The sequence below is a fragment of the Aptenodytes patagonicus genome, chromosome 2, assembly GCF_965638725.1.
Source record: "Aptenodytes patagonicus chromosome 2, bAptPat1.pri.cur, whole genome shotgun sequence".
NCBI lineage: Eukaryota > Metazoa > Chordata > Aves > Sphenisciformes > Spheniscidae > Aptenodytes > Aptenodytes patagonicus.
In genome coordinates, this window is record NC_134950.1 from 55,823,373 (window position 1) to 55,844,827 (window position 21,455).

The 21,455-nt window shown below is 39.4% G+C and overlaps 1 protein-coding gene across 1 annotated transcript; it reads right to left on the reverse strand.

The window, feature by feature from the left end:
- Positions 1 to 1,257: 1,257 nt before the first annotated feature.
- AKAIN1 (A-kinase anchor inhibitor 1) lies at positions 1,258 to 20,418 on the reverse strand. The gene is made up of 2 exons (XM_076332225.1): positions 20,380 to 20,418; positions 1,258 to 4,154 (listed from the first exon to the last, which is right to left on the reverse strand). The coding sequence occupies exons 1-2, from the start codon at positions 20,393 to 20,395 to the stop codon at positions 3,964 to 3,966; spliced, it is 207 nt and encodes a 68-aa protein (XP_076188340.1). The 5' UTR covers positions 20,396 to 20,418; the 3' UTR covers positions 1,258 to 3,963.
- Between the last annotated feature and the right edge of the window lie 1,037 nt (positions 20,419 to 21,455).

Below are 21,455 nucleotides of genomic sequence, written 5' to 3' on the forward strand. Positions count from 1 at the left end.
CCTCAGAGAATCCCTTTTTTCTGGAAAATCCAAAATAGGGAAAAAGGTTCTGCCAAAGCTTATCATGAGGCACCAAAAGCCAACGACAAGAAAACCCATCCATTAGAAACCAGGCTCCATCAGTACTGCTGCTCACTCCTTACTGAGTGTCAGGTGAGGAAGACATTACCAACAGCTCAGTTTCCGCCCCCACTCCCACAAACTCTTTTAACAAGTTGATTCCTGTGTTGCAGGAACCCGTTGAGAGAAATTAGGCTATGCCAATATTCAGGTTTTCATTAATTTCATTTCTTTTCAGACCTGAGCGGGTAACCAAGAGACTTAGAGTGAATCCCACATCCTTTCAAGAATTTATTCTACTTCCTCTTATCTTTTCCCCTAATTTAGATTAAACTTTTTTAGAAAAGCCTTCAGTAATGACACATTAAGTCCTGTATTTGACATTAGCCCACATTTAAAGAACCGCAGCATATTTCATGGTAATCATATTGAGAATAGCTACATAGCTATTTTTATATACTTACCATTGTAGACATACTACATTCTGAGATACTTAAAAAACATCACAAAAAAAAAAAAATCAGACATGACATGAGTAGAGACTGTAATAATTTAGGTGCATTGTTTGCTATTGAATAAATAGTCAAGAATTTCCAACTCTTAACGATAATATTATCACAGAATGCTTTTATTTTTCTGAAATGATAAAATTAAGATGGCTGTTTCCAAGTCACAGGTTTGGGTTTTTTTTTTGTTTTAGAGTGGGTATTTCCAATGTAACCGCACAGAACCAAAAACTTCATGAACAGTGCTGTGGCCACGTGAATTTCCATTTAGATGTTGCTGCTTGATTACACTACAAAGAATAGCACAAGTATGGTAATAAAACTGTGGTCATCAACCTGAAGGAAAACATAGCAAGCACAGTGCAGGATAGCCACAGACACCCAATTCTTCTTCAAGAAAGGAGTTGTGATAAATGTGCTTTCACATGTTTGTGAATCCTTCTACTTACCCCCTGATAAGTGCTAAAAGCTGGTGAGTTTGTTTTAAATACATACAGGTACCATTCTGAGTGTCTTGTACTTTTCAGATATGAATTACTGTGCTGAATAATGCATTCATTACTACAAACCTCATAAGCACATTTCTTGCTTCATAAGATTGTCTAGTGAATCTGAAAATTGCTTCCCATCTTTTTACGAGAGAAACCAGAGACGTGTAAGGTATTAAGAGATTCTTTAAGAGTTTCTTTATTTGCCATCAGACCTGCATCACATCTGTAATAATTTCTATAGTCTGTATTTTCTCCAGAAAATATAATCTGTCAGTGAAGATACCAAAAATACCTGCTTTCACCATGTAGTAAGCATATAAAAGGCCAAGGGTAAAGTCATCTTTTGTGCAGTTCTCACATGCGGTACAGATCTCAAATACATATCCTGGATGCAAGTGGTGTGCCGAACACCCTCTGTCAATAGGAGATACTAAATGCATGCCTTAATTTAGGGATATATACTATAGATAGGAGACGCATTATTTGGCTCTCAGTGAAAACTATACTATTTAAGTTACAGGATTTGTTTTTCCTCAATAGGAGACCATAGAAAACTTCCTCAAGGCTCTGTTAGGCTTCCTACCATTTTTATCTTTCCAAGATATTAGGCTTCTAACAGCACTGAAAACGACGGGCATGATTTAATGGCTGACTAATAGTGTGTCTAAAAGGGCTAGGACAGTAAAGGGATATTGTAGAAGAGCATAGTGGGAGGAGGAGAGGAATAGGCTCATATGAAGCAGTGGCAAAAGCCTGGATTCACTGGCCTTTGAAATTCCTCTTTTTCTAACATGATGATTTAGAAAAAAATTGGACGTGCAAACAAGTTTCCAAACTACTTGAAGATTATTAAAGTAATTGCCAGGAACATAAAAAAAAAAGACATATTGCAAATTTCTGGGGACAAAAAGCATTAAAAAAAGTAGAATAATCCCAAAGAAACAGGGATTTTGCTGTCCTGTAGCTCTCCTTCCCACAGCACTGTAGGTGAGTCCACGGCAAATGCCATTTTGCACCACAGAGTCTCTCCAACAGGCTTGTTCTCCCTCATCCACTAGACTTGCCTGCCCATCAGCCTCAGAATTGAACCTTTACTCGTGATCGGTTTTCTTAGGCTCTCAGAAAGCAAAGATGCAAAGAGTGCTTAGAAAAGAGCTACCTCCCAACCAAAGGTCAACTGATGAAAAAGCTAATGGTAAAAAAATTACTATTATGACAAACACGCACATGTCTCAAGACCCAACTACTTCCACCTTTCAAAGTTTGCTTGGCTGGAAAAATTCACCCAGTATCTATAGAAGTGAACCAACTCTGTACTTGCAATCCAAGTCAGTTTTCATTAATGGAGTATTTAGAACAACTTTAATCATGTCAAATTCTTCATTGCATTTTTAAGTGAAAGAAGATTGAGCTAAATCATTATCTGGTATGAGTCAGTGCTGTTAAATTAAAAAAAAAATAAAAAATGGAACCAAGCAGATTTCAAAGGCTTAATATTACAGTGTGTGGCTATTCATGACTAAGCCTCTGGCCATGAGAAAGAATCCTGACATTGTTTAACACAAGCAGTAGGACACGGTAAGTAATAGCCAATTACTTAAACCAAAAAGTCCCTTTGAGAATCATCTAACTGAGTAGAAAAGCAATTACGAAAGTTTGTCTCCTTCTTTGCAGATCCTGTGCATCTGCTTCTCTATATTTCTAGGTGTATTACTACAAGAATTCAGCTGAAGCAGTGCTACAAGCCATTTCTAGAATTAAATATACTGTTATTAATTTCAGATGTATAATAGTACCATCATTGCAGTAAGGGAGCATAAAAGTGAAAGCTACATTTATTTAATTTGTATTTTCAGAAACATCATGGATTTCTTCAGCGAAATAGAGCAGTTAAAGGATAAGTTCTGTATTACTAGCTGAAAGCAGTGCTATTTAAGATGAATCTATGTAACAATTGCAAATATCTAAAGTCACTTTATGCCCAGCAGGTGAGAAATATCTACCATGACAGAATTCAGACACAGTATATTTCCATCCTTCAAGATATTAATAAATTCAAACACTTTTTTTAAGCCACTCCAGTCTTCACTTTCTGTAAATCAATCCCCAGCAAACTTGCAAAACTGACAGAAAAGCTGGCAAACTCCGTATCAGCACATCAGTTCCTCTTCTTTCAGTATCAAGAAAATTAAAAGGAATAGTCGAGGCACAAGTGATTTTTATGCAGAAGTATAGAAGTATTTCAAATAAGTAGACTAAAACTTCAGTACTTTTAACTTCTTTAAAAAAAGACATAGACCCTAGGTCTATGATCACAGTCTTGGATCACAGTCACTGCAGTCTTACTGGATTGCTTTTTTTTTTCCCCAAGTTGAAAAAAGAGATTGGTTCACAGAACTTACCAAATCCACTTTATACTGGCATTTCACATAGTCCATGTTGAATCAAAGCAAAGTACAAACTCATGCTTCAAGGCAGCCTGAAAGCATTCTGCTACACTCAACAGTAAACTGTTTCTTCGGTGAAGACAGCTTCAGTGAACCCAGTAACTCAGAGAAGAGTCCGTCCAGCTGAACTGACATAAACGATGCACGCAGAACTTACATGAAAGTGCACTGACAACAAGCTTTTGAGAATAAGTCCATACCATAAGAGTTTGTGCTTGAAACTACTTTTATAGCTATAGTTATTGTTTCTGTTAAGAGGCACTGCATAAATATGGAGTTAGTCATCTAATGCACTTAATATTTCTCAGCTGAGGACTATTGCAGCTTTACCCTATGTCTAGGTGTGATTATACTTTGGTTTGCTTTACAACAGTAACATTGCACTAGCGATACAGCTGATAGTAAAGAGAAGGCTGAAAACACTGCAGACTGGAGGATTGAAAAAAACAATCCACTCCTTTACTTCTTTTCATGCTTCTTGGTTAATTTTCCTCTTTCTAGCTGGAGGCTCGTGCTGCTGCTTGTTCGCTTCTCCTTTTGCTGGCTCTCCTGGGAAACTTGCTGCACTGCTCGGAGGATAGCAGTCTGCACAATCTGCTTGCTGGCATTCTGTAGCTTAACTTCATCTTGCTCCGTCCCTGGCTTCTCACCTGCCAGAACCAAACGACAAAGAAAGGGAACTAAGCATTTGTGGCTACTCTGTGAGCACCTGAAGGATAGAAAAAGAGGAGGAAACAAAAAACCGCACAGAGTGCTTGGGAACAGTTTATTACATAGGAAACCTGCTAATACAGAAGATGATGAAGTAGGGTGGAAAGTGCCTCGTGCCTCTGTGTGCTCAGCGTTACAGGACTGAATGAAGGGGGAGACTTTGAGTCACACAGCTCAGTCACCCGCTTCCCAGCTCTGGGGACAGCTGTGGCTTCACAGCTGAAACAAGCACAGCTGCATTTTGCAGCAAGACAGGGAAGGAGGGTTTTCTCATCCAGCTGTGAATCACACCCTTTTTGACTTGAGCTGTGCTTCTCGATGGGGAATTGGACTTCATTTTGCAAGCCCGACATGTTCTCCCTCACCACCATACAGAGAAAAAGCTGTTTCATTAACATTTCTATTTACTTTTACTTCAGATTAAAAGCCCTCATCCATCAAATTCCAATTAACTTCAAGGTACAAAATTTTGTTAAGTGTCAGTTTATTAATCCCTAGCTACATTTGCAAAAATATTTGCAAAAGCCTTAAAAAATGCTCAGATTGCTATAGGTAAAACAGAAAAAAAACCCCCCACAACATTATCTATAGCAACCTGATAAATACGTATTTCCTATGTGACACTCCCTTGTTTTGCCAAAGTGCTAAAATCTGAAGAACAAAGTAATATAGCGTGACTACTGACATTTGGTAATGAAGAAGAGTAGTTTATGTGAAGAGGTTTCTCTTTGGAAGTATTTTGACTCCTAACACAAATGATGATATGGACAATAAAGAATACTGTGTAACGTTCAAAGTTGATCTTGATATAAAAAAAATAATTCTGAATTAAGGTGATGTACGCTTATTGGCATTTAGGAAAAAGTAGACTGGGTTGCTAATTGAAATGCTTAGGTTAGGTGCTTATTTACATCACTAGATTTGATTTTAAAGATTTTTAAGATACTCATCTCAGTTCTTTCTTAATTGACTGTTGTGCTCAAGTATTTCATTAAACAGGATTTGTACTTCACTGTCTGTTTTAACGCCATATATTAAGAATTATGTCCTGAGACAAATAAAACAGAGTGAATTTAAGGTCAGCTGCTTTTATGAGAGGTCCACATCTGGAATTGTGATAAATTCCCAATGTTCTTTAAGAATTTTTTGCAAGGAAATTTAAGATAGAGACAAAAAGTAGAATCACTTGTTTACCTTAAGGAAGACACTACTAGGATGGGATACGCTTGAGGGAAGGGACAAGGTCCTGCACCTGAGTCAAGGCAACCCCCAGTATCAATGCAGACTGGGTGGTGAATGTATTGAGGGCAGCTTTGTGGAGAAGGACTTGGGGGCACTGGTAGATGAAAAATCAGACGTGAGCTGGCAATGTGCGCTTGCAGCCCAGAAAGCTAATGATATCCTATTGCATCTGTATAATAAGAAGTGTGGCCAGCAGGTCAAGGGAGGTGATTCTGCCCCTCTGCTCTCATGAGACCCCACCTGTAGTACTGCATTCAGCTCTGGGGCCCCCAGTACAAGAAAGACATAGACATGTTAGAGCAAGTCCAGAGGAGGGCCAGGAAGATGATCAAAGGGCTGGGACACCTCTCCTGTGAAGAAAGGCTGAGAGAGTTGGGGTTGTTCAGCCTGGAGAAGAGAAGGCTCCGGGAAGACCTTATTGCAGCCTTTCAAGTACTTAAAGGGGGCTTATAAGAAAGATGGAGAGAGACTTTTTACCAGGGCCTGTAGTGACAGGACAAGGGGGAATGGTTTTAAACTGAAAGAGGGTAGATTTAGATTGGATATAAGGAAGACATTTTCTATGATGACGGTGGTGAGACCCTGGAACAGGTTGCCCAGAGAAGTTATGGCTGGCCCATCATTGGAAGCGTTCAAGATCAGGTTGGCTGGGGCTTTGAGCAACCTGATCTAGCAAAAGATGTCCCTGCCCATGGCAGGGGATTGGACTAGATGATCTTGGTGATCATGATGGACTAGATGATTGGTCATGATGGAGATGATTGGACTAGATGATCTTGGCCGCCCAGGCGGCCAAGAAGGCCAATGGCATCCTGGCCTGTATCAGAAATAGTGTGGCCAGTAGGAGTAGGGAAGTGATCGTGCCCCTGTACTCGGCACTGGTGAGGCCGCACCTCGAATACTGTGTTCAGTTTTGGGCCCCTCACTACAAGAAGGACGTTGAGGTGCTGGAGCGTGTCCAGAGAAGGGCAACAAGGCTGGTGAGGGGTCTGGAGCACAAGTCTTATGAGGAGCGGCTGAGGGAACTGGGACTGTTCAGCCTGGAGAAAAGGAGGCTGAGGGGAGACCTCATCGCTCTCTACAACTACCTGAAAGGAAGTTGTAGCGAGGTGGGTGTTGGTCTTTTCTCCGAAGTAACAAGCGATAGGACGAGAGGAAATGGCCTCAAGTTGCGGCAGGGGAGGTTTAGATTGGATGTAAGGAAAAATTTCTTTACTGAAAGAGTGGTGAAACATTGGAACAGGCTGCCCAGGGAAGTGGTGGAGTCCCCATCCCTGGAGGTATTTAAAAGACGTGTAGATGAGGCGCTTAGGGACATGGTTTAGTGGGCCTGGTGGTGTTGGGTTGACGGTTGGACTCGATGATCTTAGAGGTCTCTTCCAACCTCAATGATTCTATGATTCTATGATTCTATGATTTAAAGGTCCCTTCCGACGCAAACCATTCTGTGGTTCTGTGATTCCATGATCTGAGAGCCCAAAACAACCACCAGCAGAATGATCAAATTTCTCTATGAGAAAGAAATAGTTCATTATCTCTCATGCTTCTTTGAAAGGACTTCAAAAAATATACTTATTTCTATCATGTTCATACTATACATGTTCTGGCTAAAAGTAAAATACAAATGTGGTTCAATTCTATTGAAATTGAATAATTTAAAAAAAACCTCTGCAACTGTACTGAGATGACAAAGTTTGTCTACAATTAAGAGGTTAAAACCATGAAAACTTAGAAAACTTGTTTTAAGCTGGAAAAGCTGACTGAATGGAATCACTTGAATTCTTGGCACAATCAGCTTCCCTGATTCAGTTTGTTCCACTCCTCAGCACTTGCAACTGTTTTTTGGATAAAATTCAATGTTACTTAACAGTAAAGTACAGATATTCCTTTATTACTCAAATATGAACTCACTTTGTATTACACAATGAATTAGTCTTCTTGCTGGACTGAAAAAGATCAGCCAACTCAGCTGATGTTCAGAAGATAACGTATTAACAAAAGCATGGATAAACATGAAATTGTCCATATAAATGAGTATGTCGGAATGGACTGTGAGGTTATATGAAATGTGAAAAATTTGCCAACCCCTATAGCCATAAAACCCACAGAATTTATTGTTAAAAACATACTGTCATTAAGCACGTTGCTGTTGAAAATTGCTCAGTTTTCTTTCCTTAGGGATGCTTCATTATTTATTTGGTTCTTGCCACTTAATCTACAAAATCTGAACTTTAAGTATTTTTACATTAGGAAGGTCATCCACAGCAACACCCACTTGAAAAAAGGACAGTTTTCCAGTGAATTTCTACCCGAGTTTTTCAGTTGTTTATCGTGGAACAAAGCCTCCCTGAAAGCACCACTCAGATAAGCGAGACCTAGATTATGTCTGCCCAGCTCTAACTCATTAGATTATTCTTTTGTTGGCTGGGAAAACAAACCAAGAGCAGAGAACCCAAAACCTCTGGACTACTGCCCTGCCTCTGATGGTTTAGGTATGCACAGAAAGAAAATAAGGCCGCTCAAACAAACGTAACAATTTTACATCTGTGTAACACAGTTAGGGTGATAGTAACCCGGGTAACAACAGCTAATTGGCTTTGGACATGGAAAGAGTCAAAGATGTTGGCCTGGGGTGATGTGACCAATGAGACCATTGGCAGCTTATGCTGACCATCTAAATCAGAACGCAACAGTGAAAATAATAGCCCTTTTTGAGGGGGATATCTGACACTGTGTAGAGGTCTGAGCCTGCGTTGGGACCATTACGTGTAGAAGCTGGACTGCCAGCCAGGATCCAGACCTATCGAGCAGTCAGACACAAACGTCTAGCTCCCCTGGGTGTGTGGTGTCCATCACAGCTGGCCCATCTGGACATGGTCCTGGGCAAATGGTTCTAGGTGGCCCTGCCTGAGCAGGAGTTGGACAAGATGACCTCCAGAGGTCCTTTCCAACCTCAAGCCTGTTCCTGTGACTCTAGCTGGTGAGGCTGCCATAAACCCCAACTTTTCCACTTCCTGAAGGAGTAAACAGCAGTCTCTGGAAGAGTATCCCCACTACATCCTCTTCCAATTATTCATTTCCAGGAAAGCCGTTAGCACAAAGCTGTTTTCTGAGAAGCTCATTTATTTATTGATACGCTGGACCTACTCTGAGCAAGAAGAGAGGGATTGACTGAGGAAAGCAGAGATGACTCATGCAAGGATCCCAAAGGGGCTGAGCTGGAACATATCTATCAAACTGCTCCACCTGGCTGAAATACAGACAGCTGTGGATATAAACAAAGGCAGAAATTTCAGCTATAGAATTAATCAGGCATTTTAAGAACTGCATATTTTCAATTAGGTAAAACAGAGACATTGCTCCTGTTGTCTAAGTATTTGGTATTTCGCTAATCAAAATAAGAGTTGCTAGGGTGATAAGACACAATTAATTTTTATCTATGATTTTTTTTAAGATTTGAAGAATAACTAGTTTAATTAAAATTCCATGACAAAAGGTCACTTGAAGTAATTGCTGGGAAAAACTTGCAAGATAGCAGAAACAGCATTCTGCCTACTAGTTACCCTTGTCTAATGACTACTTTTTTTCTCTTTATGTCAGAAAGTCTTTTCTACTTATTCTCTACCTTTAAATGCTCACCTGACTTACACAGGAACCCAGCACCCTATTTCTGTAAACAGAGAACTGAAAAATCCAGGTTAAGTGATGTTAAATGCAAGGTAGCAATTTTATCATTAAGACATGACAAAGTCTCTTTATCACGTTTTTATTACCTTATCTTTCACTTGGAAAGTTTTGTGCCAACTAACATAGCAGATGAAAAGTAATTTGCAAACACCGGCCTGATTCTGCAAACTAGTTTGAGAGATTAAAAAAATGTCAAAATCTTGGACTGACTGCAGGAATCAGTCACATATTCCACTTTTGTCTAAAGCTAGTGCCATATATCAGTACCTTGAAATTCCCTTGGCTCGCTTGAAGATGTTCCCCATGAAGGAAAATATGCTAGCAGTTTGGAAAAAGAATAAAAGCATTTGAAGTAGATTCCAAGTATTCATTTCAATTACTAGAACTAATATTAGTTTAAGTCCAAGAACATCTTGTGTGGGAGACTTTACATTCTCTGTGATGTTTCTGGACTATGGAATATGCCTAGAAAAATATACATGGAAAATGATAGCTACAGAGAAAGAGCATTTAGCACAGATTAAATCTTGAAGAACTTCACTCCGGTTGCACACGGACCTTTTCTCATTTACACACGTCACTTTCTTCAAAGCATCCTGAGTTACTTCCTTTCCAGCCTGCAATCAAAGTAGTCTCCTGCACTTTCTGTTGATATCCCCTGTGCCTTTTCCTCTTCAGCTTGCTATGAGTTAAATTTAATATGCCTTATCAACAATCTTATTAAGTCACATTCAACAACAGGTCATTTGTTTGAATCAGCCGCTACGTTCTCTACTGTATCTTTTCATAGGATTATTTGGAATACTATCATGAAGCTAAACTACCGCAGGCATGACCTTGCTCTTGCAAAGATGCAAGTCCATCCCAGATGCACTAATGCTGGCAATGAACTGTGGGGGAATGAGACACCTTTCAGTGGGTGCAGAATCAGTGATTTAGAAGGAAACAGAAGCAACATTTTTCACATGGAAAGAGAGCAGGGCTAAATTGTGAATGAGCTGTGGTAGGAAGAAACTTTGGACTCTTGGAGAACATGGACTAGAGATAATTTATGCCATACTTTTTAAGAAGACATTAGTCATGCATGAGCATGCATGACCATGGATGTACATCCAATCTCAGGAAACTTCTACTGTCCCTCAGTTATCCCTTTTGCTTCTTCACCTGTATGAGGTTACTGCTTTTCCCAGGAGACAAATAATGCCTTTAATTTTAATTCACCTTTCCTCAAAGCATGTGACATTTATGCAGCTCATCATGTCTTCTTGCAGGTTAGGTCTCCTTCTGTCTTGAGGCACAATACAAACATTGCATTTGAAAAGAACAGCTTAGCTTATATGACAGGTTCCATGAATCCTAAGGGCCATGCATCAGATGTCAAAAGTTTATGTTCTGCTTCACAGGAATTACAAATGCAGTTTAATTCCAGCAAATGAATATCACTAAAGTTGTTCTTCTGGAAAAAAGAAATTTTTGTTTGTGTAAACAGCTTTGAGCTTAACCGTATCTAAAACTAACAATAAAAAAATCGCATTCCTCTAAGCAAACTTCTGAGCGATTTAGAACTCACAATTATCCAAAATGTATTCCCCTGCTAGCTACAATTTTAATTTATGCAAAATTTCTGAAGCTGAAAGAGCCATGAAGCAAATATTCTTCCTTCATTTTTACATGAGATTATGCAGGTATATCCTTTAACCAGAAAATTTACTATTTGTTCTATCAATATATTGCTTTGGATTGCAATAGTTAACCATTATACTATTTTCTGCAGCATTGCAACATTAGAATTAATTTGTTTCCATTATTAATGAAAATTAATAATAATCCAACAAAAATACTGCTCTCTGGTAAATCTATTTCAATTCTATTGAAAATTACTACTGTAATTTTTATAATCCAACTGACAGTACTAATGAAATTTTTAAATGGAATGGAAGTATAGGTAAGCAAGATTGTGATGATAAGACTTCATCACATACTGGACGCGTGGGAGCTGTATTTATGGAGAAAAGTTGCAGTATATTACCTAAATTGTGTTTATAAACTGTAGATCTTTCAAAAAATTAAAGAACCTGGCCAGTTTGTAACGACATAATATACATGTATATGTTGTAGTAATTAACAGTAACATTCTTTGCATCAGTATTGATATTCTTCTACTACAAGAAATGAAGTTCAGTTTTTTAACCTCCCATTGGCAGTAGGCAGTGACACATCTCTCCATCTTGCCGGGCACAGCATGGAAGTTCCAGGCGAGCCTCTTCTGGCGAATATTTTGTAACCTGTGAATTGAAATTGTCAAAAAATCTCCTTCTTTGATTTGCTTTATAGGTTGGTGCTAGGATTTCAGCACTAGAAGCCTAATTTGAAAAAGAGATATAAAATACGAGGCTGCACAGTACCCATAATCGGGAAATGTTGATGAGTCATGTTAATTACATCCAGAATGAATGAACACGGCAGTCAGCCAGGGCTGAAGGCTTTCCAAGACATGTGCACAAACCCAACTTTATGAATGAGTATCATTAAGCTATTTACAGAATTAGAGACCTGATTTGTCTCAATGTCAGTAATGATGCCAGTTCAGAGACCTCATGAAAAGGTCCTACAATGAAGTTGTAAATTTAATCTTAAAAAAATTAAGTAAGAAACGTATTCTTAACTGGATTAGAGTTAGTTCTGTCCAGTACTGTTTTTCATGCTCTAAAATGGAGCCTTGTGAGGTCCTGACTGATAGCTGTCTAGTATCGGAGGGCAATACTCAGTTACCCTGATTCCTTGAGGAAGAAGGGAGGACACTGAACATATCAGAAATGCTAAAAGTAATTTCATGTAGGATCGTCGTGTCTTTTCAATTCCCTAACCTGCGGTGTGCGGGGGATTTTAACACTCACTTTCACTAGAAAAGTCACGGCTCAGTTCAGTTATATTTTCTGCCCTAACCTCACTCCTTAACTCCTGCCGTGCAACCAGCACGGAAGAGGAACTGTGTCAGGAAGGGGGCCAGCACAGACTATTTTGCTCTTCAAAACAAATTATAAGAATGAAGCTGGAACAGCCCTGCTCTGAACACAAATCCAGGAGGAATGGAAGGGCGAAGGAGAACAGCAGAAATGCAGATAAACTGTCTCAAAGGACATAATAATATCTCCAGAGTAATACTTCATTGTATCTTTTTTATCCAGACATCAGCTCTATCTGAACTGAGTTTTTGTAAATTTTTTTTTTCCACTGAGTTTTGCTCTTTCTTAAGAGAAAAGAATATCTGGCAGTCTCTTTGGTTTGTTTGCTATGTAAAAGTTATCTTTTTGAAGACTCCAGTGAGCTATTTCATACTATTTGAAATATGCCAGCCAAAATGAAGCTTCCAAAGTTTTTTAGATTAAGAGGTTGTTGGGATCTACAGATACATTATCTATTCTTAAGCATCTTCTCAACATGTTTTAGTAAGGTTTCTTGCCATACTTTAATAAGATTAACTAAAAACAGATTATACACTTCAATCTATATATTTTCTAGGTATTTTCACATATAGCAATAAGCTCACTCCTTAAGGACTATGTCTTTTCAGCTTGGAAGACTGGGTGTGGTTCAAAGTAGTAGTCACTGAAAATTCTGCCGCACCCAAACCCGTAAGTGTGATACTCAGATTTTGGTCCCAGAAGGAAAATTTCTGATTCTAATACTGTAAACTAACATTAACTTATGGGGGTTTTTAACCCCAGGCTAGAGTTCAGTGTATTAAAAATAAGATACTTCCTAAAGAGCATCTGGGACCAGCTGCTCCAAAGTTAATGAAAAACTTAAATTCTCTTCATCTGTATAATTTTGCTATTTCTTTTAGGGAACACACTTCAAATACTGCAATAAGAAATCTCTCTGCATCAAATGCTGTGCTTCTCCCACGGAGGGAGAGGTCCAATGCCACAGATACAGGTAACCCATATGTCATCTAACTCCCTCTGTCTTCTATTTTCTACTGGTTAGGTGCTCAGAGATTCCTAGCCAAAAAGAAAACATTAAGTACAGAAAGCTAGCTAACATTTAGGCCTTCTGAATCTGTACCAAAAAGCTCATTGGTGGACTTGCACAAATCGCCCCTGAAATACCTAGCTTTGCTACGTGTTAGGCGGCTTTTGGTATCCACCACTGTATAGCATAAGTGAAAGGAAAGTTTTCAATGGAGGCATATTCCACTAGTAAAGGTTTATTTTGCTAGCTGTTGTGTTTATATTTCTGCAAAGCTTTGTGTTTTTCGGTCTTGAAGAACTATGTACAGGTTAATTAAAAGTTGCAATATCTGAACCTGATTTTTTTTTTTTTAAGTGAAGAAAATAGGGAAGAGGTTATGTAACCTCTCAAAAGCCAGCAAATCAGTGAAAACATCCTGCTGCATTTTAGATGTGTTTCAATTTATACCAGATTATTCAGAGTCTGGTTTCAGAAATTGTCTAGTTAAACCTCAGCTGAAGCAGAGCCCTGCCTTATCTCAAAAATAACCCCCAAAACCACACAAAAACCTAAATTTGCACATGTGCAAAACAGTATAGAAAAACTTTGCTGCTTATTTTAGAATGTGAGCAGAGTTTGAAAGCTGTACATAAGGCTATTAGTAATTGAGGCTGAGTTTTTATATATATGTGTGTATGCATATACACAAACTCACAAGAGAAAGTGAATCAAAGATTATGTAAATTTAAAGCACACCTTAAAAGAGTGAAAAACAGGAGTTTTTCATAGCTGTAATCTCGATGGAATCCCTGTTTGCAACAGGATGCCAGGACATGCTGTCTTCCCCTCTCGGAGCCAATTCTGTAATTTCCCAGAGAAATATTTTCCGCTCTATTAAGAAAACTTACTTCAAGACAAAATGTAATGTCAATCTGCGAGCATTTAATAGAAGTAGTAATGGATATGCACCCCCTCCATACTGACAAATGGTGAGTGGATTCACGATCAAAGTAAGAAAATACAGTGTCATTGTATCAAATATGCATACTACAAAGTGAAGCAAATGTAAGTAATCCACAGGAGATTCTATTTGCCTTAGCATTAGAGAAATATCTGAGTCGAATACGGCTCAATTTACTTCTTCAGGCAGAAAATTTCAGACTCTCTTGAAGGAGGAAGACAGCATCTTCTGATAACATGACTACAGGCATTTGCAGAGTCAGACAACAGCAGCACAGAGCTCACCTGCCTTGACTTCCCTAGCGAGGCATTCTAAAGGAACCTGAAGCATTTTGTGGCTATTCAGGTCATCTTTTCATTTCTGCTAACATCAGTAAAGATTCTGCTCCAATTGCAATCCCTTAAAAAATAATAAGTCTCGTTCTGTAGGAGCTTGCAAATTATTATGGAAAGAACACACTACAAATGGGTAACTCAGATAATTTTAGAAAGCCTATAAAGAAATTATTAATACATTGCTTGCAAAGCATTTTTCCTTAACTTAGTATTTATAAACTTAATACAACAGATTGTGTCCTTAATAAAATCCTTAATAGACAAGATTGAAGGTATAAGAATAAACCTACCTTTCACTGTATTTTACAGTAAGTGCATTTGATTTCCATTATCATGATAAGGCTTACAAGGTTAGAATCATATTATTTATGTCTATAACAAGTGCAAGAGAGCAATTCATCTAGAAGAATAATGATTTGGAGGGACAAACTTTAGAGGTCAGCGTAACTCATTCCTTTTGCGGATTCACCGTTTGACTTTCCTGCTCAATACATGGAGCCCATACACAGTGCCAGTAAGGATGTTAATAATGACCGTATCACTTATTGCCACCATCCCCCAACTACGAACAACTCCTTCGATATAGGCCACTACACAGCCCCTGTGGAGACAGAATTCTTTTCGCTACTAACCTGAACAGGTTTCAACCCAGTGATATGGCAGTGAAAGGTGCCAGCCTCACTCGTTTAAGCCTTCAGTTCTGGTGAAAATAATTTGAAAAATAAATTCTGTGCCAGTTTTTAACACTATGTTGATTCACTCTTTAAAGAAATATTGCACCTAGGACCGGTGACTACTTTTTAAGCTTGTTAATTTCATCACATTTCTGAATATCTATGAACTAACTTTCTTTCACCTCACTAATGAGATCTGCTAGTGGAGTTTCACAGCAGGGGAAAGATCAATGTGTCATCGGGGAGAGGTCAGCACAAGAAACAATTTTTCCTCAGCAAAAAAAAGCAAGAAATTTCCTCCTGTATGATTTCTTCCTACCAGGTGGCAAACACTTCAAAGTATTGTTGAAAGCCCTTAGCTGCCTATGCATTCAGATACTTTTGGGGGGCAACTGGCCTCCATGCTCACTACCAGCCATCACAAATTCTGGACAAGAAAACCATTATATCAGACTGCATGAGGTCTGCAAAGTAGTCTTGTCTGTAGTCTCCAAATTACGTCCACCACATGGACTTTGTCAACACTAAGCTAATGAGAAAGAATCCTACATGTATATACTCTTACATCTTATATTAGGGGTTTTTTTGTTACTGCAGAACTTAGAGCATTAGCAGAAAGTACCACAGCAGTCAACGGGGCCAAGGACTGTGTCCTGCCTTACTACAATTGTTCTCATGGGTGAAAGGCACTTCGTAACTGAGAGTGCCGGAGCACCACGCTCCACAAAAACACTGGAGATATCCCACAACAGGTTACCTTCGAAAAAGTAAAGTTATTGGTAGCAGTTTTTCCATTCATTAACAGGTCCCTCCATAGTGTCTTGATCTGTGCATTGTGGACAGGGTTCTCCACAGTACCTGTAACTCTATAATCAAAAAAAGAAAAAGGCTATCAAGAAATTTCACGTCTTCACATCCCGCAGCACAACAGGTTGTTGCTTTCCCAGCTTTTCCACTAGAGAAGATCAGGACTATTCAGACAAGTAAGCACATCTGTTTCAGTGTGCAGCTGCTATGTCTTCAATTGCAGTTTAATGAGATTCCTAAAATGTTTGGTACAGGATGCGTTTCTGATCTTCAGTGTCATTATGCAAGTCTGCTAGACTGCTCCTAGCTTAAAAACGTTAAGAACAGCTGTGCTGCTGAAAAGCTAGTTGAAAAGCTATTGGCGTGGCTGTTGTAAGAAAAAGGTGCTGACTAGTGAATATTCTGACTTTTCTAATGTCTATCTTTAAACTTTAAGTGTGTTCACGTATCTTTTTTTACATAAAAATATCGATACAAAAATGAGTTCTACCTCCTCCTCCTTCTTTTGGGATTGCAGGGTTATGAGTAAAGCCTGTGAGTTCTTAGTTCTGGCGTGAACGTCAGGTAAGAAGGAATTCTTCAAATTACACTGAAAAATAACAAGATTCACCTGAAAGACGAAATCACACAATTCAAAGCAGATACAAGCTTAAAGGATGGGAGACACTGAAACAAGCTGCCAGTGTAAATGTTGCAATCTTTCTTGATGTATTCAGATCAAAACTGATTCCTTTCTAAAAGATATTATTTAGCCAAAAATACAAATTCCTATTCAACCAAACACAGCTTTGTACAGTACTGACTGGGTGAAACTATGATGGTCTGCAATGATGAGATTCTATAATTTGGGTTGGTTTTTTTTTTTTTTACGATCTTGCATTATACACTAAAATTCTCAAAATATACTAAAATAATCACTGAAATTACACTCTAGCGAGAGTTGCTTAGAAAACGCATTAGGTAGCTCCGATATCCTTAACAGGTTTCTAACTTTATTCCCAAGCTAGTTTTAAAAATGCAGGCCATCTTTGTGCTATATCAGTACATACACATAAGGGCAAAGGTCTAAGACATAAGTGTTGAGTGACTCATGCAAAATAGCATCAGAAAAAAATCCTTGGAGCATGAGAAACACCTTTGTATCCCGCTTGTTCAGGCAAATCAGAAGCAAACGGTATTATTTAAAGTTCTATTTTACCTTTCCACTGGAAAAAAGTTTTAGGGCTGAAAATAAGCATGCAATATTCCCAAGGTAATTTCTGGGGAAAGTAACTGAAAGCAATTTGCAAAGAAGCAGTAAGATACTGATTAGCAACATTTAAAATTATTGTTAAATCTGACAAAACCTGATACTGGAAGTGATCACTCCTTTGTAAACTAATGATGTGGTAACAGAAGAAAGCTTGCTGCATTCTATAGTTTTTGCTGATGCTTTAGAACAAGTAAATGTTTTAATAACTCCTCATTCTTTACCTTACAAGGACAGTTATTTAATCTGTGGAATTATTTATGGTTACCAATCTTTTATAAACTAATTTGGCAGTGATTTTTTTTTTAAATTCTGGAATACACTATCTTCTGAAGTCTCCTAAGAAAATCTGCCAATTCAACAATGATGACTTCTCTTTGCTTTTTGACCTAACTCAAAACCTTGAAATTTCATGCTTCTCTACTGCAGTCCCATGCATACCTCCATCCTTACATCCAATGATCAGTAACACTTTTTTGTCTACTTCTCAGGCTGCCTAAAGCAGTTCAATTCAGGAAAAGTAAAGAAGCTAAACTTTGCAATGGGTAGCTTGTCCGCATTTCCATTACATGGATCATCCCCCATTGTAAGGGCAGCACGTCATGTGGGAATTCTCCAGGTAAAATGAACTCCCAGACATCTCATACAGTTTGGACTGCATTTCCTACACACCAACCTATCATTAGTCAACCAGCACAACGAAGTGCAATGAAGCCCCAGTCACAGTAAGGAAAAATGTACTTTTTCCTTAGTTTCCTTGCTTCCCAAGTAAGGAAAAATGTACTTTTCTCAGTTCCTTTTTCTGGAACAGACTCAAAGTTAATTAAAACTGGGTATGAAGAAAGATCACATATGAATAGTAGCTTTTTGCATACCTGTAAATAGCAATATACTGTCTAGAATGAGCCAGAAAGTCCAGTTTTGAACATGAAATACTGCCCTTTTTGTAACAATTTTGATCTATGTAGCTCAGTAATATCCAGGTTTGTTTTGGGGGTGTTTGTTTGTTTCTTTTGTGGGGTTTTGGTGGGGGTTGTTGCTTTTTTTTTTTTTTTTTTTTACATAGTAGCTGTAAGATTTAGGGAAGAGAGCTGAAGCTTAACAGGAAAGTATCTAATTCAGTCAATAGTCAGTTGGCTTCACCTTTTAAAAAGTATATTTAAACTTGGTAAGCTGCTTCTACTTAACAGTTTATAAACATAGCATGTTAATTCAGTGCTCTGCAATAACGTATCCACTATCTTAAGGAAGAGAGCATCATCTTATTCATATGCAAAATCTTATCTTTGTCTTCAGATAAACAAGTTCCATTATTTTTTCTGGAAGAGAGTTTCCTTTTGGTTGTTGTTGTTTTCTTTTCTTTTTTGCACCCTCATCCTGGAAGGAGGTTTATCATTCTAACCCTAACCATTTATAGTTCGGCAAATCTTTTTCTTCCTCCCCCCGCCCCCCCAACAAATAAATGAAACAGAAAATAAGGTCATTCATCACAGTGAGATAAAATCAGACAGTTGACTCGAGAAATGAAACTCAATTTCTTAGTAAACTTACATTATTCCTATATCATATGGCCTTAACTACTATGAAGATGCTAAAGATGTACAAAACCCTGATTGTTTTTTTTTTTTAAATATTTGGAGAAGAGATAATGCCAGGGCAGGGCTGATTTACAGTGAAGAAAAGCAATTAAAAAAAATGCAATCCGCTCAGGCTTGCTCTGTCTGAATACAAGAGATTGTCAAGCCCCTCTGATTGCTTTATCATCTCTTTCACAAATTCCTACTTAGTTACCCTACGTATATTATGGCAACATTGCAAGGAAACCATGGGCTTTTCTTTGAGTAAAAGCAGACTGAAAAAGAACGACTACACAAGACAGATTTAGACAGATTTTTTTTTTTGCTTTATGGATTAGAGTTGTGAAAAGAACAATTCATGCAGTTATTAACGAGATTTGGGGTTTGTTCGTTGTCGGCCTTTGGGGAAAATAAGCATGTTTTCATTATTTTAGAGGTAATCTCTTCCTGCAGTATTCTAGTCCCATGGTGCATTTCAAAAATGAGTACAGTTAATGGTGACAGTCCGTCAGATAAAAGGAGTTCAGAAAAGAGCCACTAATACCAAAAGGTGTACTACAAAAAACAGTGGCTCGTTCTATTAAGATAAATAACTTGGTCCCAATTTCAGAACACGATGTGCAGGAAAGTATCAAATTAGACAGCAACTGGGCAGTTAAAGAGACAAAATGAACTTCTGATTGTTGAAAAAGGATATTAATTTCTCAAAATTTAGACTTTGTTGAGTTGTTGAGCTAGCAAAGTCAACCCCAAGATCTTTTTTTTAACGAAGGTATAAAGCTTTTGGATTCTTATCCCTTCACAGACTGGATATAGAATTTCAAAGGAAGACAAAACTTCTGTTAGCTTTGCAAAACAAAGGTATTAATAGTTACTCATTGTCAAGTTGCAGCCTTTACTTTCCCTTTTCTATTGACCTGCTATTTTTATTGACAATTACACATTTTTGAAGAAGTTAATTTCAAGTCATTTCACTACAGAAGATATTATGCATGACTTACATCTATATCCTGGAGCTACTGGGCCTCTCATCCCTTTCTGAACAACAAACTGCCTATTTCCAAGCAGAATGTACCAAGTCCAATACAGATTCTCTGTAGCTTCCCTTTTTCTATGGTGTAGCACACATATACTACACAGCAGAGATCGTGCACCCTTATAGAGTGAGGTCTCACATTAGACATCAGCTCCTGCTGAAGTCTTCAATTTTGTTCCAGTAAAAACCGGACTGAACAAACTTTCTGTTCTCTTCCATTCAAATACCTGGGGGTGGGGAGGAATGGAAATTTGTAAAATATCTCCATGAGTTTCAGAGATTGTCTCATCGGCAGCCACCGGTGTGGGTGCCAGGGGGGGGAACTCACTCTCCAGTCACCGCAAGGCCACGTCCCCCTTCCTGACCCTTTTGCACAGTCTGACAAGCACAGTCCCCTGCACACTTGTACAGGAGGCTCCTGTCCCTGATGGGAACCACAGGGGTGACCCTCATCACCTCCGGCTCCACAGCTAAACACATCCTAAGCTAAGCCACCTTCTTTGAAACCGCCTGTCTCTGCTCGGTGGCAGCTCTGGTTCAGCCGTTACCCCCTCCCCCGCAGCCCCCAGAGTAGCTCTCTGGCACGGTTGGGGCCTTCCCGCTGGGCTCCCCCGGCTGGGCGCGGGAAGCGGCTGCCCTTACCTGGAGCGAACACCATGGTGCCGCCCGGGCGCGGCGCGGCTCAGCACCTCGGACAGCGCCCGGCCCCGCACGGCTCAGCACCTCGGACAGCGCCCGGCCCCGCACGGCGGCGGAGGCGGCTGCGGACCGCGGTCCCTCCCTCCACAATGCGGCGGGGCGGGGAGGGGGCCGGGGCGGGGAGGGGGCCGGGGCGCAGCGCGGCCCCGCGCCTCCACCGCCCGCACGGACACGGGCACGGAGACACACGCTCTCAGGGAATCATCACCGCCACAACTCGTTGCCCTGCAGCGGCAGGGCAGGGGGAAGGGCAAAGGGGAGGGAGGTAATAGCGATCTGCCCAGCAGGGAGACCAGCTAATTGCTCCCAATTACCTCTCGGCAACAGCCCCGCTGCCTGATGTTGCTCCCAATTACCTCTCGGCAACAGCCCCGCTGCCTGACGTTTCGGGGTGCGCTGCTTTCGCCACAAGCTAACAGCCCTGCTAATAGGCTCCAGCGACACCGGACTTTGTCACAGTATTTTAGTTTTCAGAGGTTCAAATGCTGAGGAATTTATACTCTGATTTCACAGGGCTGTTAACCCAGCTCTACTGAACAGAAGCGCTTTGATTTAAGAGGGAACATGAATGTTTCAGCATATAACAGATGACATCAAGGCCAAAAGGTAAATATATTAATGAATAAGTAATAAAATAAAGAAGAGGAGGGTAAGCACAGAGAAAAAACAAAACTTAAAATTTTCCACCAACTTTTAGATTTCACATTTAATTTGCTTTTATTTCTAGAACCCGTGCTCAGGGTTCCTGTGGGCTCTGAACTTCTACAACAGAAGTGAGAAGCACAACAGCCGGGTGGAACACAATTTAGAGAAACTAACTGTCCTGTTTAAGCCTACGCCTGCAGGAGGTATTTTGAAAAATATTGATTAATCAGTGCAAATTAGAGAGAGTAGATTAAAAAAAAATAGCACGCATGTTTGCATGTAAATTTTTGCAATATGCAATGCATTTTCCAATCACATGTTCATAACCTACAGCTATTCCTACAAGCCTATTTCATTCTTTTCATCGCAAGCAT